We start from the raw sequence: 18,581 nt of genomic DNA on the forward strand, positions 1-18,581 counted from the left end.
GGAAAACAACAGATGGGTGAAGATGGAGGTTATTATGCCATTGTTTATCCATAACGATGACATAACATCTCATAACACATAACAATCATCTCCAATATTTGAGTTTTTCTCAACTAACTTTGTGTCAAAACGCCACCTGAATGCGGTTCCTGATGATATAATATATTGAGTAATTATTCATATTGATGGGATCCGCACTGACTTTGCGGTGGGCGGACCTTGAACGCTGACGTCTACAAAACAGACGAGCCCGTGCGTCATCTTTCAAACTCCAGTTCAAAACGAGCGATCATGCCAAGTCAGACCTGAACAAGGCTTCCAGTGTGCCCTCTGCACACGTACAAACGGTATTTCATTGACTTTAATTTTATTTATGGATAAATGTCGCTGACATTTTACTGATGACTGCATTTGACGCAGCTGCAGTTTGAGCAGCCCAACAGAAGAACTATGAAATAAGCAGTAACGGTAGCTGTTGCTAGCTTGGTAGCTAACGTTAGCTGTTAGGTGTCTTCGCTAATGAGCTAAATATGAATAGCTAGCTTAACAGTAACGTTAGCTGGTGGGGCTATATGTTGCAAGTTAGCTAACGTTACATTTAGTGGCTAACTCTAACGCCAGTTTGTTGACGGTGTGTTAGCTCCACGCGTGATAAAGTTACACGCCGTTAACTCGAGGAAACTGTTAGAGGCAAACATGACTGCAGAAGCTAGCTAGCTAGCTAGCTCACGCAAACACCGTACAATAACAAGCTCCTGACGTCAGCTAACGTTCGGTTAGTTAGCTAGCGTTACAGTTAGCCCGGTAACTTGAGTCTGCCTAACGTTCAGTTTGCGTTTGTGCATACACATTCACCTTACAGTGATGTTGTATTTGTTAGTGATAGGTTTGGTAACACCAGAAGCACCAATGTTAACGTAAGGTTTCCCACGGAGCTAGCTAGGAGTTAGCTGTTGCTTGTATAACGTTAGCACTTTGAAAAAATGTTTTCAACGTTAGCTTACATAACATAAAACCTAAATATAGCATAAATAAAATAGAAACAAAAGGCAATGTATAAGGTCAACAGATACAACTAGCTAATCACACCAACAAACTGATACAATTGGATGGTAGAGTGATTTACATAAAAGCCTGTTTATAAAAGTTTTTTTTTTAATAGCAGGTGTAACATACGTCATTACCTTCTCTAAATCATCATGAGATAAAAATGCTTTTCTGAGCTGAAAGAGTCAGGACTGCACTTGGGTAGGAATTATCAGTGGGGCTGTTTTTTATTTTTATTTTTTATTTTTTTTTGAGAGAGAGACTAAGTTCCTGCAGGATTTTTTTTTATCTTGACCCAAAACCAAAATTACAGTTAATTGGCCCCTGGGGACGTCAATCGGTGACAGATCTCCACTCTGTTTGTGGCCACAAAGTCACAGGAGGCAGAGTGATGAGTGTGTCGAGTTGAAAGTCTGTTGATGGTTAACCTTAGTTGGCAGAAGTCCGACAACTATGTTACATGGGCTTAAAATTACACATTTTTGACATATCTGTTGGCTCAACTCATTTAAGATCAAATTGTAGCTGTGTCTTAATCAGCTGCAAAGTTGCGCAGCAGTCTGATCTGAATTAGCAGTTGCAGCCAATGACTGTCTCTGCACAAAAAGAAAGGCAACTAAAATGGCATTCTGCTTGCCCAAAGAAAAAGGCAGATGATTCTGTTGCCATACAGCTTGTGTCAAGGATGTTTTCACATGAGGACTTTTTCTATATTAACTGAATATTTTATCCTGCAGTTTTTGCAAAAGTGAACCATGGAAAACTCGGGCAGGCCTTACCGGGCACGGCAAGGAGGCAGGGAGAGGGGAGCAGGAACGGAGAGGGGAGAAAGCTGGAGGTCCCAGGACCAGGGTCGAGGACAGAGCTACAGAACAGAGGGAGGTCACCAGGGCGGGCCCTACCGGGCCAGTCCCAAGAAGGGAGGACTGGGGCCCCTGAACTACTCGCCTGGTGGATTCAGAGGTGGTCACAGCCCCTCGCAGAAGGATGACCCCCGGTGGTTCTCTGGTCTTGAGAACAGTGGCGGGGGTCGAGAAGAGAGCTGGAGAGAGCGCTCGCAGCCGCACTGGAGGAGGAGTGCACCGGGAGAAGGTCCAAGGGACGACAGGGAGCAGGGGGGAAGAGAGGATGCTGACGGCAATGCTCATAATTCAGGTGAGGATTTTGAAAGTCAGACCCTGGGAAAGTAAGAAGAACACTTTTTTTTTTTTTAGGATTATAAAATTAAAAAAAGGAGTCTGACTGTAAGAACTGACTGATTACTTACTCCACTAAAGCATATTCAACACATAACGGCACATTCTTTCTTCCAAAGGGAGAAGACGGAGAAACAGAAACAAGAATAGAGCTTATGGTGAGGAGAACAGGGGCCCAATGATCGACGAGTCCACACTGTCAGCCAAAGAGCTGCAAAGTCTGCGGCAAGCAGAACGGCAGCTTAACAAAGACGAGATCTACTCCCTGAAGAAGGTATGGGCTCTCTGTGTGTGTGTGTGTGTGTGGTAGCCCAAATATTAATTTCCCCAAAGCCCAAGATGACGGCCATATTTGTTTTGTCCAAAACTCAAAGTAATGAAGAGTAAAGAAACCAGAAAATATATATATGCATGTACATATATGCATGTACATATATATGTACGTGTGCGTGCGTGCGTATATATATATATATATATACACACACATACACACATATACACATATACACATATATACACACACATATATACACACACATATATACACACACATATATACACACACATATATATATATATATATATATATATATATATATATATATATATATATATATATATATATATATATATATATATATACACATATATATACATATATATATACACACGTGTATATATGTACGTGTGTGTATATATATATGTGTGTGTTAAGAAGCTGGAATCAGATAATTCTGACTTCAAATATCTCATATCTGTTATTAAAATAGTTGGCGATTAATTTAATAGTTGACAATTAATTGATTAATCCCTGCAGCTCTTGTCTTTCATGGTTTCCTCATGTTATTACACACCGAATGATTAATAATCTGCAGATGAATATATTATGACGATAATTATTTGGTTGCAGCCCTAATTTGCTTTTTAGAAGAGTTGAACCTGATAAAGGACCCTCTTTGATAACGAGTTTATTCAGTGCGCCAGTATTTGATATGTTTATGAGATAGAGCTAAGCTAAGAAGATCCATAACAGTTTGAGTATTGCAGCCGTTGCCTGATGTCTTCTTTCCTTCTCTTTGGTTCAGAGGTCCCACAACAACCCCGGTGCCCTTTACACCTGCGCTCTGTGCGACGTCCTGCTGGAGTCCGTGTCGGACGCTAACCGACACAGTCAAGACAAACGGCACAAGAAGAGGGCCAGGGTGAGAAAATAGATAGATAGATGTAAACTTTATTTATCCCCAGGGAGAAATTAGTTTGTAGCAGCAGCAATTTACAGAGTAAAATATAACATATGGAATGCACAATATCTACAGTACAATAAAATACCAGAGCAGATATTGAATTTAAGGAATAGATTAGATTAATACAAAATAAAAAATAAGCTAGAATAGAATAGAAAATAGAAATGCACAGTATATACCATGAATATAGTGGTATTAATTAAATAAAATTAGCAACTAGTAAACTGAACTAAACAACCTGGACAGTAGAGCCAGGATCACCAACAACAAGCAACAGCCGTGTAGCGTTGTAGTCATGTGAAGGACGACGATCTGGCCCGAGGTGTTTTATTATAAAGTCTAATGGCAGTGGGCAGGAATGTTTTTCTGAATCTGTCCTTGTGACAGCGGCGCTGGATCAGTCTGTTGGAGAAAGTGCTCCGCTGTCCCTGGTGATCTGCAGTGACTGATTACTTGGCGAGGAGATGGAGAGGGTGGTCCGGGTTATCCAATATGGATAATAGTTTCTTCAGTGTCCTCTCCACCACCTCTTCCAGATAGTCTTGTTTACAGCCAATGATGGAGCCGGCCTTCTTAACTAGTTTGTTAAGTCTGTTTGTGTCTCCGGCTCCAATGCTGCTCCCCCAGCAGACTACGGCGAAGTACAGTGCACTGGCCACAACAGACTGATAGAACATCTCCAACATCCTGCTGCACACGTTGAAGGATCGAAGTTTTCTCAAGAAAAAGAGTAGACTCAAAATGACCATTTAGAAGGCAAATGTTTGTGAGCAGTTGATGCTGCCGTGCGGTTCCAGTCTTTTATGCATTGAAAACCGTCCTGAACCCACATCTGCTTTGTTTGCTCCTGTAGGAGAGGCAAGAGCAGGTGATGCTGACTGAGATCCTGCCTCCTGGCCCGGAGCAGATCGCCGCGGTGAGCGCTGCTCTAGAGGCCGTCATCCGGGAAAACGGGATGAGTAACCAGGATGTCGAGACAAGACAAAGCGTCGTCTCCATGTTGCAAGACCTCCTTCTGTCCATCCTGCCTGGTAAGTCCCCCGGGGACGAAATATTTGCTTTGGTGACGAGCGACGCAACCGGACTTCATGGTGATCGTGGTGCATTGTAGCAAACAGGCTGTTGTACTTGACGTCACTTCACCATTTTGTGTTCTTACGTTAATAACATTGCTCCGTCTCTCATCTGCAGAAATCAGGCTCAGGCTTTATGGATCGTCTTGCACTAAGTTTGGATTTAAGGATTCGGATGTCAACATTGACATTCAGTATCCACCTCACGTGAGTTTTCTTTCTTTTTTTCCATTCATGTCCCTTTCTATATTACGTTCATGTTTCATAACGACTTTGAAATGGCATGTATTCATAGATGCATCAGCCGGATGTCTTGTTGTTGGTCAAGGAGAGCCTCTCCGTGAACTGTGAGTCAGCTCTTATTCATTCATGTGTCCTTGTTGAAAACAATCCAACCACAGCAAAGTCAAGTCATGTGTCGCTGGACTTAAATTGAACACGTCTCGTTGTTTTCCTCAGCTATCTTTGTCGAGATGGAAGCTGACTTTCATGCCCGGGTGCCTGTGGTCATGTGCAAAGAGAAAAATAGGTGGGTGTTGTTGTTGGACATATTTACAGGGTTCGTACGGTCATGGAAAACCTGGAAAAGTCATGGAATTTTAAAATGGTTATTTCCAGGCCTGGAAAAGTCATGGAAAAAAATAAAATCCCAAAAGTCATGGAAATTTGTTATTTTCATATTTTCATGTCGTTCATTTACGCTGAGTTGCCAGCCAGCGTTTCTCAGCTCTGAGTGAGACGAGGATAAAATGTGATGTCGTGATCTTCGCAATAGAACATCTTTGATGTGACAAGTCTTGGCCAATCAGCGTTAAGATGTCTCCAGCGTCTTCATTTCCCTCCGTTAAAGTTTAAGTTCCGTTATGTTCCGTTACCGTTCGGACTTGCTGGGTTAAGTTAACGTCTGCTGCATGCGGAACTTTGTCGACTGTTAACGTTCGTCATAATCGCGATTTAAAAGGAAAAAACGTAACGTGATGAAACATGCAGCTCCCCCGTGTTCCGGTTCAGTTCACTCGTTAACGTTAAACCGGAACACCGGCGCATCTGGTTGCAGGTTGTTTGTTTTAACTCAAAGTAGAATGAGGATGATTTCGTGGTCCGAATAAATTTTATGACCACGAAACTTGAGGCCCAGATACTGATGAGACGATGAGGTAAAAGAGCTTCAGGGAGAGGAGCCTGTCTGTAGCGCAGCTTGACGCAGGGCTGAGATGTGAGTGGAGCTGGGCCTGGATAAAGATGGAGCTGGGCCTGGATAAAGATGGAGGTCTAAACAGACGTGAGTACAGCTTCCCGCTGTCACAGTATTTTAAATACATTGATAAGGCAGAGTATGCTAAATGCAGCCTCTGCTCCAAGGAGATGAACTACAGCAACAAGGACTCATGTGCCCTCTCATCACACTGTTTACTGTGATGACCACAGCCAGTGTACTAACAGTCCCACGTTGCTCTCAAGAACCCTGAAGTAATGAGGGTTAAGGTGCCTGTACCTTCATTTCAGCAGGTTACTAATGCAGAGGTGTGTATAGATCACAGCTGTTATTTTACTCTTGATAAACTACCTTAGCCAGAGTAGATTCTTATTTTCATTTAAATAATTTAACTGGATTGAATGCATATTAATTGCAAATACAAGATAGGCCACAATTACAACAGCTGTACAGTAACAGTGGAAGTTAATATGAAGCCATATGGTAACAGGGTTCAATAAAAACGTTGCACTACAAAAGGGAAAGCAATATGTGCACCAGCTGGATGCTACTACCTACTAAAGCTCTTATTGATGTGTCAGTGTTATGAATGCCTGTCAACCAGATTACATTTATTCTTTTAATCAAACGATTGGCTCTCATTCATTTGTGTCATTTAAGGTATACTGTATGTTTTGGAATTCTCATTGTTAGTTTAAATACTACATTTTCTCACTTTTTCATGTATACACCGAGATTTCACATAATGTTTGGTCATGGAAATTTGGTGAAAAGTCATGGAACTCCATTGGTCAAAATGTGTATGAACCCTGTATTTATCAATCAAACTGTGACTTATAGAAAGTCCAGGTTGATCATTAATCAAGACCTTATGAAACTACCAGAACAGGGGTTTCTTACATTACCACATGCACAAGAGCGGTGAGCCGCTAATGAAAACGTTACTTTCCTCAACAGCGGCCTGGTGTGCAAAGTGAGCGCCGGCAATGAAAACGCGTTCCAAACCACCTCCTATCTCTCTGCCCTGTCCAGTCGGGAGGATCTCCTCCTCCCGCTGGTTATGGGTCTCAGAAGCTGGGCCCGGGTATGTTTCCAGTTCAGACACATTAATCAGGGACCCTGTAGCCCTACATTCTTTTCAAATTTATCTTGGTAAAGCATTTTTGTTTTCTTGTTCCCGCTTTAGATCAGCGAGATCGACCGCGCCGAGGAAGGCGGGCTGCCTCCGTACGTCTTCGCCCTCATGGTCATCTTCTTCTTACAGCAGCGCAAAGAGTCCCTCTTGCCTGCTTACCTGAAGCAAGAGGTGTGCCGTTTCTCTTCACCCTGTACCCGGAAAATAAAGTACCGGTATACAGCGTTCATTTCAGCATTGATCCAAGGATGAAACTAATCCAATCATCTGATTTGTCTTTTTAGATTAAGGGGTTTTCACTCGGCAGGCTGTCAGACTTCAACCTCACGCACACAGAGGACGAACAGGTACACTGGGCCTACACCCCTCCCTCCAAAGACCCGCCAGCAGAGGGCTCCTGTATAAAGGGAAAGGTATGCATGGATACACTAATGTTGTTTTATTATCTGAGAAGAGTGTGTTTGTTAATCTGTTTTGGCAGGTTGTTTTACACGACTGTGCCTTTTCTAGATTTGATGCTTTCTTTTTTCTTTTTTTTCTACAGCAATAGAACTGAACTTGCAGAGCAATAAAAACATTCTGTTACCATAGATGATATATCATGGTGAACAGGTTTTGTCAGAGTTTCATGTTTTTGTCCTGTTCCATCACTCAAATCACATTGGAAGGCAACCAAAACCCATGAAGTAGTTCCTGGTTTAGTGGAGGAGCTCAGGCATCCATAATGTCTCTTTTTTTTAATCCACTATCATACTAGAAGCTGTGCTGTCTGTGTTTCCCCTGCAGGTTCCGCTGGTGTTCCAGAGCCCTCACCCTCCCGTGGAAGTTGGACTTCTCTGGGTAGAGATGCTCCGCTTCTACTCGCTGGAGTTCAACTTGGCCGACAACGTCATCAGTGTACGGACCGGTACCGTCCTCTCCCGGGAGATGAAGGACTGGCCGAAGAAACGCATCGCTGTGGAGGGTCAGAAACTCTTCTCATCTTCTCCTCTGAATTTAAAGGTTTATGCTTTTGGCGTGCTGGAAAAATTCCCTCGTGGAGTTCTGCTCTTTTTCCATGTTGACCTAAACGAGCAGCAATGAATTGGAATGCCACTTGTACAATTCCATGTTCAGAGTTTAATTCCATCCCAGAGAGAGGTGTGAACCTTCACCGGCCTCACGATGACCATTTGAATGCATGTTTCTCGATGTATCCTCAATGCTCTATCTGCAGCACAAGGTTCTTTTACATCATCAATTAATACAAGCAGTCATAAATCTGAACTCCCTTTTTATTTAGAAAGTGCTATCAATAATCAGACTGCCACAGTGTTTGATATAAAAAGGTGCATCTGTGTGAGCCACCTCAGTACATATTCATTACAGTCCTCCTGCAGTGCATTACAAGTGTTCTCATAGAGTTTTACCATAGCAGCTTTAAGACAGGGCACTTCCTGAATGCCTATGGCAATTTATACTGCATGAGTTAGTCTAGCGGCTAGCAGACTATTTGAATCACTTGATCTCCCGATAGAACAACACAGCTGAATATCTGTCTGCATGAAAGTTTCTTTTTTTTCCAGCCCAACATTGTTGAATCAGAGCAGCTAGCATTGATGGAGAACAAAAAAGTTCGTGGACTGCAGAGTGTTTCATTGTCGTCTCTGTGCTCCGTCCACACAGATTGTGTGTGTCTGTTCTGAGGGCGGAGCTTACACACACACAGAGGAGAGAAACAAGCCCGACAGTACAGTAAAGCCTTGACTGACTCCAAAAGCCTTCCATATGTCTTTCTTTAAATAATAAACATAATCTTCATTTCTGTTGAACACTTATAGAGATTTACTCTGACATGACTCCAAGTAATGTGTCTCTTTCAGACCCGTTCACCGTGAAGAGAAACGTGGCCCGCACCCTGAACAGCCAGCAGATGTACGAGTACATCCTCCACTGTCTCAAAACCACATACAAGTACTTTGCACTGCCGCTCAACGCGCCAGCCGGCGGTCCCAAGACTAAGGCGCAGCGCGGTCTTGTCCGAGGGGCGAACCCCAAGGCTCCCGACGAAGAGGCCGCGTCCACTTTAAGTCGGCTCAGCGTCCAGTCGCAGCGCACGGGTCAACCCAAAGCTGCCGAAAACGGCCCCGAAGACTCCGACTGCATCATCGAGGAAGAAGAGGAAGTCGAAGAGTACAGCGACTCGGATGAGGAACGAGAGAAGGAGAAAGCGGACCCGGGCAAAAGCAGCCTCTCCGAGGACGACGAGGATGTCGATGTGGATGCTCAGCACAACAGGCAACACCTGGACAGCTTCACCACGGAGGACGAGGAGATTTTCCCAGTGGACGAGATCTCCGGGGAGGAGCTCCTGTCTGACGAGGAGGGTCCAGATTTGGACACGCCTGGTTCGATGGACGAGGAAGAGGATGTGGAGTTGGCGCCTGAGGGTCTCTCGGCTCCACATTTAGAGGATACAACTAACGACAAGAGCTCAGAAAATAAAACCCAACAACAGAAGAGACGGTCCTATGAGTTCACGAGGCACGCTTTCACCAGAGGCAAGGTAAGTGTGTTGGGGTTTTTAATCATTTGGGTTGTAGGACAACTGGAAGTTAAATTCAACAAGAAACTGTGTCAGATGAGCCTGTGTGCATCAGCTGTGTTTAAACCCCTTTCCATCTCTCTTAGTCACACATTGTCGTGTGCAGCTTGTGCAAGCGAGACGGCCATCTGAAGAAAGACTGTCCGGAAGATTTCAAGAAAGTGCAGCTGGATCCTTTGCCCCCGATCACGCCAGAGTTCCTTTGTGTCCTCGACAAAGTCTGTGAGCAGTGCTACAGTGAGTATTATGTAGTTGCATACGTAATTGGAGATGCTCACGTCGTCCTGATCCTGCCAACAAAACATTTCTAGAATGTAAAAAAGTATAAATATTGCTATTTTTAAACAGAAATAGGTTGAGTTAAAAATAAGCTTTCAAGGAACTTGATTATATTTTAAACTTCCCAGTACGAGCACTTGAATATCCCTTATTTAAATAATTAGCTCCTAATAGTTGTAAAATCCACTAATGGCTGAATTCGTCCAAACATTTTTTGCGTCTGTCTTTGCATTCTTTTTTAGGAACCTGTTGCATATTATACCTTTTTTATGAATAGCTACGACTTGGCATTTAAGCACAAATCTGTTTGTGGTTCCTGCATGAGTCCCAACGTGCATTTAAAAGGCTTGAGCTAATGACCTCAATGTTACTTGTAACTGAACCCTCAGTAGCTTTTGTTAAGTTGCTTAAAGGGAAACTTTGCAGATTTTCAGCTGACTTTGTATCGTGGTGTTATGAAAATCTGCAACGTTTCCCTTTTTAATCACATTTATGACTCCTCATTTATGACTCCCCATACGATGTGCACAAGCAGAGGAAGAGTTGCATGCATAGACAAGAAATACTATTTTTTTGAAACCTGTTATTTATACGTTCACGTTTCTCACCAATGACTCTTCCTCAGTCAGCCTCACGTTCACCACCGTCGTGGTGTAATTAGAGGGAGAAAAGTGCTCATTACAGATGGGCAACATCATTTCAAATACAGTGTGTGTGACTTTGGGGGAAGTCTGACGGGTCCGTTTCCTTTTCAGCGGACTTCGCCCCAGATGAACTGGAAGTGGGTGTAAGAGAGCACATCCTTCAGGACCTGGAGGCCTTCGTCAGACGACAGTTTGCGGGTGAAGTAAACCCCTCGTCTTCATAGTTTAGCATCTTTAGTTTTAACTTAAAATAGTATGATGAGTGACACTGCATTGTATTGTCTTGCCCGTAAACCCACGTGATGTTAAAACATTAATGTTTGAATTAAGAAATCGTGTTTTTTCGTGTGTTTTTTGATGGACAGGAGCTCAGCTGCAACTGTTTGGATCATCCAAAAATGGCTTTGGGTTCAGACAGAGTGACCTAGACATCTGTATGGTGCTGGAGGGGCAGGAGACCATGGAAGTAAGTTCTCTTTTTTTAACTTATTGCAAGGACTGAGATGTCCTTTTTGTAGAAAATGTAGTTTATTGATCGCAACAGAAAAGCCAAGTTTTGTGTGTACTCCGTGTTTCTGCTTCAATCATTGAGGGTTAAATAAAATGATGAGTTGTTGTAGTTGTTTGTAATAGTGGCTGGTCAGCGCAATTCATTGTTTATCTCAAATCCATAAAATGCAACTCCGTTGGTGATTTTTTTCCACAGGACATCGAGTGCATCAGCATCATTGAAAGCTTGGCCAGAATACTGTGGAAACACCAAGGTTAGTAAAAAATCAGGCAGTTTTATCTTTACGGTACAAGATCGCAATCTGTGCATCGTACGACACTCTCTGACCCTCTGTTCAGATCAGGAAATACTCCACAAAAACATATTCATATTATCTATAGCTGATGGTTCATAGGAGGTTTTTAATGTGTATTAAGCAATGGAGTGGTCTCGTGTGACGTCACAGTTTAGCTGTCGGCCATGTTGGAGTACACACAAAGCCACTGGCATGCACGGCTGAGTCGCATAACCTATCGGTGGTGAACTTTTGTGCTGTCTTTGGTTGTGGCAGCAGAGCTGTTAGAGACAATTAATCATTCTTTGGTTTGCCAGCGGTCATTACACATCAAGGAAATGACACGAAGGAGCTATCCAAGCGACGTCGCGAGAAATGGCTGTCACGCATCTCTCGAGATATAAAGGAATGGAATTTGGCGTACACTAGAGTATGTGCGGATCACTTTATAAGTGGTCAGTGATTTTATTTGCAAATTCGTTTGTGAACAGTATTTAATAAAGGAAATATAAATTAAACTTGGACATGAGAAGTTTACCGAAGCTTCATCGGCCCGTGACAGCAGTCGGTGCCAGAGACGTGTCGAGCGCGTACAACAGGCGAAACACAGAGATGCAGCCTCAGCATTGCTTGATATGAGTTTAACGTCGGATCATATATATATATATATATATATATATATATATATATATGAAGTTAGGAGTTAGTTGAAAGTGAATTCCTACGCACACAATGACATGCACGTACAATGTAAACAAACACACGTGTCTGTTTGCGCTGAGTAAACATTGAATATTGCTAAATATCGGACCAGATCTGTATATATTTACTCTTCCAATGACGAGATGAGAATTGTCGACGACCGTTGCTTTGACGTCTCGGACCCATCCACTGACAAACTGATTATAAGCGTCGAGCCCTTTGTAGCACTCCAGCTCGTCTTTTGTGTAAGGACTGGGGGTGTTCACGAGATACGTGTAGATGTTGGCGTAGTTTACCGATGGAAGATAAGTAGGATCGGCACTGAAACCATCTGCACTCATCGTATAGGGATCCAAATTACCAATAACCTTCAATTTGGCCAGGTAGCGAACCTTTGATGCACTATCCAGTGATTCAAAGTATGGTATTTTCGCCGCACTTCCTTGTTTACGCGCCGCCATGTAGGATCTGTATGTACTCCAACATGGCCGACCGACCTCGTAACTAAGGAGATTGTGACGTCGGTGAGACCACTCCATAACAGCTTCTCAGTTGGCTGCCATTCCATTTGTTTCCTTTATGAACTAAGTTTGTCCAATAATTCCTTATGTATATAATGTATAAAACACTGAATGTCAACGCATCCCTTTAAACCCGTTTCCACATCTTCACCAGGTCTGAAGAACATCCTGTCCATCACTACAGCAAAAGTGCCGATTGTGAAGTTCTTCCACCTTCGCACTGGCCTGGAGGGAGACATCAGCCTCTACAACACTTTGGTAGGGCTCTTCTCCCTCTCTGTTCGTTTCATTTAGTCTCTTTTGCTGTTGACCAACTTCTCAAACTGTCACTCTTTCCAACTTTTTCTTCTTCAGGCCCTGCACAACACACATCTGCTCGCTTCCTACGCCGCCATTGACAGGAGAGTGAAAATCCTCTGTTACGTCATGAAGGTTTTCGCCAAGGTGAGCGGCCTTTAGACACTCACGGTGTCTTGTTTGTACGCGTCTGTTGTTATATGATATTCTGTGTTACAGTATTACCATCATGTTGGTTTTGTCGCGTTCCAGATGTGTGACATTGGGGATGCTTCCCGTGGCAGCCTCTCGTCCTACGCCTACACCCTCATGGTGCTGTTCTTTCTCCAGCAGAGAGACCCGCCAGTTATCCCTGTGCTGCAAGAGGTACAAATGCAAATACAAAACAAAACTAGAAAGGCATCCCAATATCCTGCTGTACGATACCCCATTTTATTGGTACAATCTAAAAGTGTTTTAAGAGCCTAAACTAGCAAATGCTTAATCCACCCAAGAGCATGTGAACTGACTTACAGTTACTGTGGAGTCTTCCAGCATCTCCCTCATAAACTTCTTAAAATGAAAGTTCATTATTAAAATACAGAACTTCATTTAAATGGATTGCTATTTGGTGGGGTTTTGTTTTGGAAGCTTGCCCAGACCGCTGTGAACTGAACTGTCACAAATCAACTCAAGTAGAGTATAGGGACATCACATTACTGCATACCATGTACAATTTTTCAATACATTATTTAGTTTTTTAACTTAGCATTTTTAATTTTTATTAATTAGAAATGTTAAGTTGCATTGTTTCCTGATGTTTTATGGTTTTTGCCCCGGTATCGAGATATTTAGGCAGGGTACAGTATTAAAGTCTCATATTTTGTATTGTGATAACAACAGTTAAAACTTTTTATCTCTCCTTTCCAAACACACTTTTAGTTTAAACGTGTAAAAGCAGCTAAGGTTTACCATTACAGAACCTCTTTGTTTGGGTCCTCTAAAAATGACATACACAGCTTTTGCTCAATTTCTTTTTCATGATTTTGATATTTTCAATCCCCAACACCAGCAGATGGTGGGCCTATTCAGGGCTATAAAGAGGAATGTTTTACCCTATTGCTAAGAATCTGCAATTTCTCAACTTCCCTCAACTGTTTGTTGCAGATTTATGATGGAAAGAAGAAGCCGGAGGTGCTGGTTGACGGCTGGAACGTGTACTTCTTTGACGATTTAAAAGCACTTGTGAGTAATTTCTATTTTTTTATTTTAATTTTTTTACATACTCTGACATTTTGTGATGAATATATACACATCACACCGTGTGTTAATAACACGTCAATCCGGTCTTCCTCCGCCTGCAGCCCGGTCGCTGGCCACAGTACAGGAAGAACACTGAGACGGTGGGGGAGCTGTGGCTCGGCCTGCTCCGCTTCTACACAGAGGACTTTGACTTCAGAGAGCATGTCATCTGTCTCCGTCAGCACGGCTGCCTCACCACCTTCAACAAGCAGTGGACGTCCAAGTACATCGTCATTGAAGGTCAGACTGTTTGACAGACTCGGGGTGCAGGCCTCTGAGTTAAATGGATGGATTCTGGTGTCCTGGTTTAAACTTCTCCTCCAGCACAGGCTGAAGTTATTGTTTGGGCACTTTGGGAAGCGTTCTTTCATGCTGCAGTCCATCCAGTTCAATAAATTCATGTCTCTGTACGATTGTTTTCTGAATCAAAATTACTCCTATGGGTGTTTTTTAAATATTTTTTCCTCTTTATTCATGTTCCAGATCCGTTCGACCTGAATCATAATCTCGGTGCCGGTCTGTCCAGGAAAAGTAAGATACCGTCAGTTTGTGTCTTCTTTTGTCCTTGGTGTCTTTTTCTAATGCATGTTCTTTTTTTGTTGTTGCCATCGAAACAGTGACTAACTTCATCATGAAGGCTTTCATCAACGGCAGAACAGTGTTTGGCACACCAGTCAAAGCCTTTCCTCCAGTGTACCCCTCTCAGATGGTGAGTGTCACATTTCCACATTCGAATGTTATCGATTTTGCAGATTTTAGTTTGTTCCAGTTTGGTCTGCCTGTATGTTTTGTGCTTTAAATTGTATTTATTTTTTATTTTTTGTAACAACAAAACAAAAACAGTAGTACATTCCTGTGGTGCGTTTGTTAAATTTGCATCACAAGGAATGTAAACTGCATCAACAAAAACAATTCTCTGGGCAGATATAATGGCCGACATCTTCACATTAAATATTCAACATGAGGAAAACATTGTCCATCAGCTTTGACTGATGTGTGAGCACCAAGCATCATGATGTAAACGCAGAGTAGCTGAACGGAACCTTTGTTCGTTGTCCATTAGCCACTTTACCAGCTCTCCGCCGGTCATTTTCAACACAGATTAGTTGTTTACATTGTAACATTATCAGAGACCGGCGACTATAAAAGCATAAATGATGTCCTGATTGCATATTTTACTGAATATTGGCGGGTAACTTTATTTTAACAAGCAATGGGTGACAGCACAGTGACTACGTCACTACAGTCTATGTTAAATAGCTAGAACTAGCCGTCAGTCCCACATGAGCCCCGTTCCTGCATTCCTTTATTGGCTTTGTGTGAAGTTCCGATCCTCAAGTCTCAGCCTTTTTATTTATCCCCACTTCAACTGCAAAACTGTCGCTGATTTGCTGTTTCAGCCCCAACCCTCTGAACGAATCTGACAGATTGGGAATATTTTTCCAGTCTTTGAACTGTTTTAAAAACCCAAGCCTTTCATAGATCGATTTTGCAGATTTTAGTTTGTTCCAGTTTGGTCTGCCTGTCATTGTGTTGTCCTTTAAATTGTATTTTTTATTTTATTTTATTTTTTATCATGCTTTGAAACACTTCTTTGTATGGGAAACCCTTAGTAATGTGTTTTTATAAAGCTACTTAAATGATGTAAGCATTGAAGTTGTGATTTGCCTTCATGTCCCAGGAGTATTTCTTTGATCCTGAAGTCCTCACCGAGGGAGAGGTGGCTCCTAATGACCGATGCTGCCGCATCTGTGGCAAGATCGGCCACTTCATGAAGGACTGCCCCATGCGTAAGAAGTAGGTACACTCCCAGTACGAGCCTGACTTCATTGCAGCGTTTTTATATCTTATCCGCACCGCTCATCGAGCCACGTGTTTGTATTTTGCTGTGGGTGACTTTTGTTCCAGGTCCAGACACAGACGGGACTCTGAGAAAAGGCTCGAGCACCTGCGAGAGACCGCAGAGGACGGCAGGGACCAGGTCCGGCACAAGAACGAGCACTGGAGGAAAAGAGATGTGCTGGAGGTGCGCTGCTGCTACCTGTGTGGATCAACAACCCACATCAAGAGGGACTGTCAGCAGTACAGAAACCCGGCAGGTACAGTCTTTCTTTTACCAATTGCATTGTTTATTCCTTCTAAAAGAGATTTCTTTTAACTCTCCTGTAGAGCTGACTATTTTGTTATTTTCCTTTGCTCTCTTTTTCATGAACAAAATAAGGTACAAGAAGTTATTATGCATCGCTGTTCATAAAAAGGAGGGAACTGACCTCTTCTCTCTTTTTATTAGGTAACATGAGGATGGAAGGCTTCGCTTCCACCTCTTCAGCTCACGGGAGGAATTTGAGAGAAAAAGAGCGACCGGTATGATTTTAGTTTTGCGACAGTAAAAACATATTTTAAAATAATATTATTTCATTGGTCGACGGCTTACGTACAACACTACACCTGTTCCCTATTTCAGGGTTCACCTGTACGAGAAGAGAAGAAGAGAAAGCAAAATGTGACATTAAGTCCACAAGCCGGTATGTAGATTTACAACTGAAGTTCCTGAGAACAGTACTTGATTGTCAGTGTCATTGTATAGCTAATTTACCATTTAATTTATTTAAAAAATGTATTGGGTATTTCAAATGACTTCCTGGAATATAGGAAATGCTTTTAACATACCCATTAAGGACGCAGCTTTTTCTTCTGCATACATTGTCAGGCCATGTTTGATTTATCTTTCCCCGTATGTCCAACCCAGACTGACTGCTATGTCGCGTTTTGTCTCAAAAATATGTCTATAATTCGTGGGGAGACGAGGTGAACTAGAATAACTAGTCTCAGTAAAAACATTTGTATTTTTCGGTCAACGGTCTCGTTCTAGGGCTGGTGAGGAGTGAGTGAGAAATGTATACTTCAGATTCATCCGTCTTTCTCTGGACTCCGGATTGCACGCTTGCTGATGTTCGGGCTAAATTCTAGCTATTTGCTCCTGTTTTATATATAATCCAAGAACATATATTCTGTGAGTGATCATACTTTTAAACCTGAAATGGTGTTGTGCAACTAAAGCCGCAAAAACAGTTTGTAGGGGTGAGGCATTCTGTCTGGTTTTTTTCCCCGGTCATTTAGCCTTATGATTTTTTTTATTTTTTTTTACATAAAGTGTGGAGGCTGAAAATCTGATGTTGGACTGAATTATTGACGATCGCATTCTGGTGTTGTTTCAGGTAGTTTAGCCTCCCGAAACATGGGTCGTTCTGGTCACAGGAAGAGTCCGGTGGAATGAGCAGCGGCAGCTGTGGCTAAGCAAGCCATGTGTTTCTACTCTTCTCCAGGCAGACAGCGACCCAAAGTCCAGAAACCATTGAATCTGAATGGGACTGTTGGGCCAATGGGAGCCTGTTAAAAGCCAAAGCCAGGACGCCTTCACTTGAAGCCAAATAGGGCCTTTTATGTGTGTTTTGTTTTGTTCCCCCTTTAGAGCTCCCCTCCTCAGAGGAGCTTTTTAAATCTTTCATTTTCACAAAAGAAGCCATTTTGCATGCACATCATGTCTTTGTTTACCTACACTGCCAGTCAAGTTCTCTTTTATACATTTAAAAACGATTGCATCGCAGACTAAATTAGATCGTACAAGTAATCGAGAGGTGTGTCTCTCACGTGGCTAATAGTTAATAGCTTGAGTTTTTTGCAGACCACATGCTATATATTTGTACGGTGTGTTGTCTGCTACTTTTAGTGATATAAGGGTTCTTATCGGTTCACACTTTTATGGCTACGTTTTCCCTTTGTTTCCTTATTATTATTATTATTATTATTATTATTAACACAAAAAATACTAGAGGTTGTTTAAAATCATTTGAATGGCAGTGTACGTAATGGCCAGAATCTTTTTGCTTTTAATCGAATTTGTTTTAAATCATGTTTTATTTGGCCTCCGCACTGTCTGTCTGTCTTCAGCCTCAAAAGCAGCTCTACCCACAGTCTGTCTCTGTGTTTGAGAAACCACCCTGTAGATATCTTTTTTTGTTCCAGGGTTGTAGTTTTCTGTTTTTTAGATGGCTTATCCTCTCCTATTTCATAGATAACATGCCCCTCAACTGCCTGTGTGTAAACAGAACGGTGAGACTGTACTTCCTCTAATAACCCGTATGTGTCGCCACACTCTAGGAAGTGTTGTGACTGTAGTGCGAGAACATACAGTTGAAAGTTGGACAAGAGTTTCATGCTTACTCAGCAGTAAGGGTTTTCATTTTTTTAAATGGAAAAAAATAATAATTAAATAACTGGTTCAGCTGCCAGTGTACTCCGCTGCAAACACTCTGCTCACTTACTCCTAAACTAGAGGTCATCTCAGTTTGCTCGGTAAAGAGATAAATGTATTTATTGGCCACAAAAGTCTTCATTTTGTTGTAATGGCGCCACAGATTGGTAGCTGCACTGTGCGAGGGTACACGCTCTTTAAATATGTCGCTGCTAGTTAACGTCTCAAAGACCTGCTTATCATTCAAATGCGAAGATGGACCGTGTGGCTTTCTCGTTGTCCTAATATGGCTGAATTTTATTCAAAGAAATGTCATTGATGG

The 18,581-nt window shown here is 42.3% G+C and overlaps 1 protein-coding gene across 1 annotated transcript; it reads left to right on the forward strand.

The window, feature by feature from the left end:
- The first annotated feature begins 281 nt into the window (after nucleotides 1-281).
- On the forward strand, nucleotides 282-17,818 carry tut7 (terminal uridylyl transferase 7). The gene is made up of 29 exons (XM_079269495.1): nucleotides 282-347; nucleotides 1,785-2,202; nucleotides 2,363-2,517; nucleotides 3,329-3,445; nucleotides 4,341-4,518; nucleotides 4,679-4,767; nucleotides 4,856-4,907; nucleotides 5,020-5,089; nucleotides 6,734-6,860; nucleotides 6,963-7,082; nucleotides 7,196-7,324; nucleotides 7,698-7,875; nucleotides 8,774-9,456; nucleotides 9,582-9,732; nucleotides 10,530-10,616; nucleotides 10,784-10,884; nucleotides 11,125-11,182; nucleotides 12,581-12,684; nucleotides 12,781-12,870; nucleotides 12,976-13,089; nucleotides 13,870-13,947; nucleotides 14,067-14,244; nucleotides 14,488-14,535; nucleotides 14,622-14,713; nucleotides 15,686-15,801; nucleotides 15,913-16,103; nucleotides 16,295-16,368; nucleotides 16,469-16,529; nucleotides 17,223-17,818. Exons 2-29 carry the CDS (start codon nucleotides 1,803-1,805, stop codon nucleotides 17,279-17,281), a joined length of 3,900 nt encoding a protein of 1,299 aa, XP_079125621.1. The 5' UTR covers nucleotides 282-347; nucleotides 1,785-1,802; the 3' UTR covers nucleotides 17,282-17,818.
- Nucleotides 17,819-18,581: the final 763 nt, after the last annotated feature.

This window comes from Melanostigma gelatinosum (assembly GCF_949748355.1).
Source record: "Melanostigma gelatinosum genome assembly, chromosome: 6".
NCBI lineage: Eukaryota > Metazoa > Chordata > Actinopteri > Perciformes > Zoarcidae > Melanostigma > Melanostigma gelatinosum.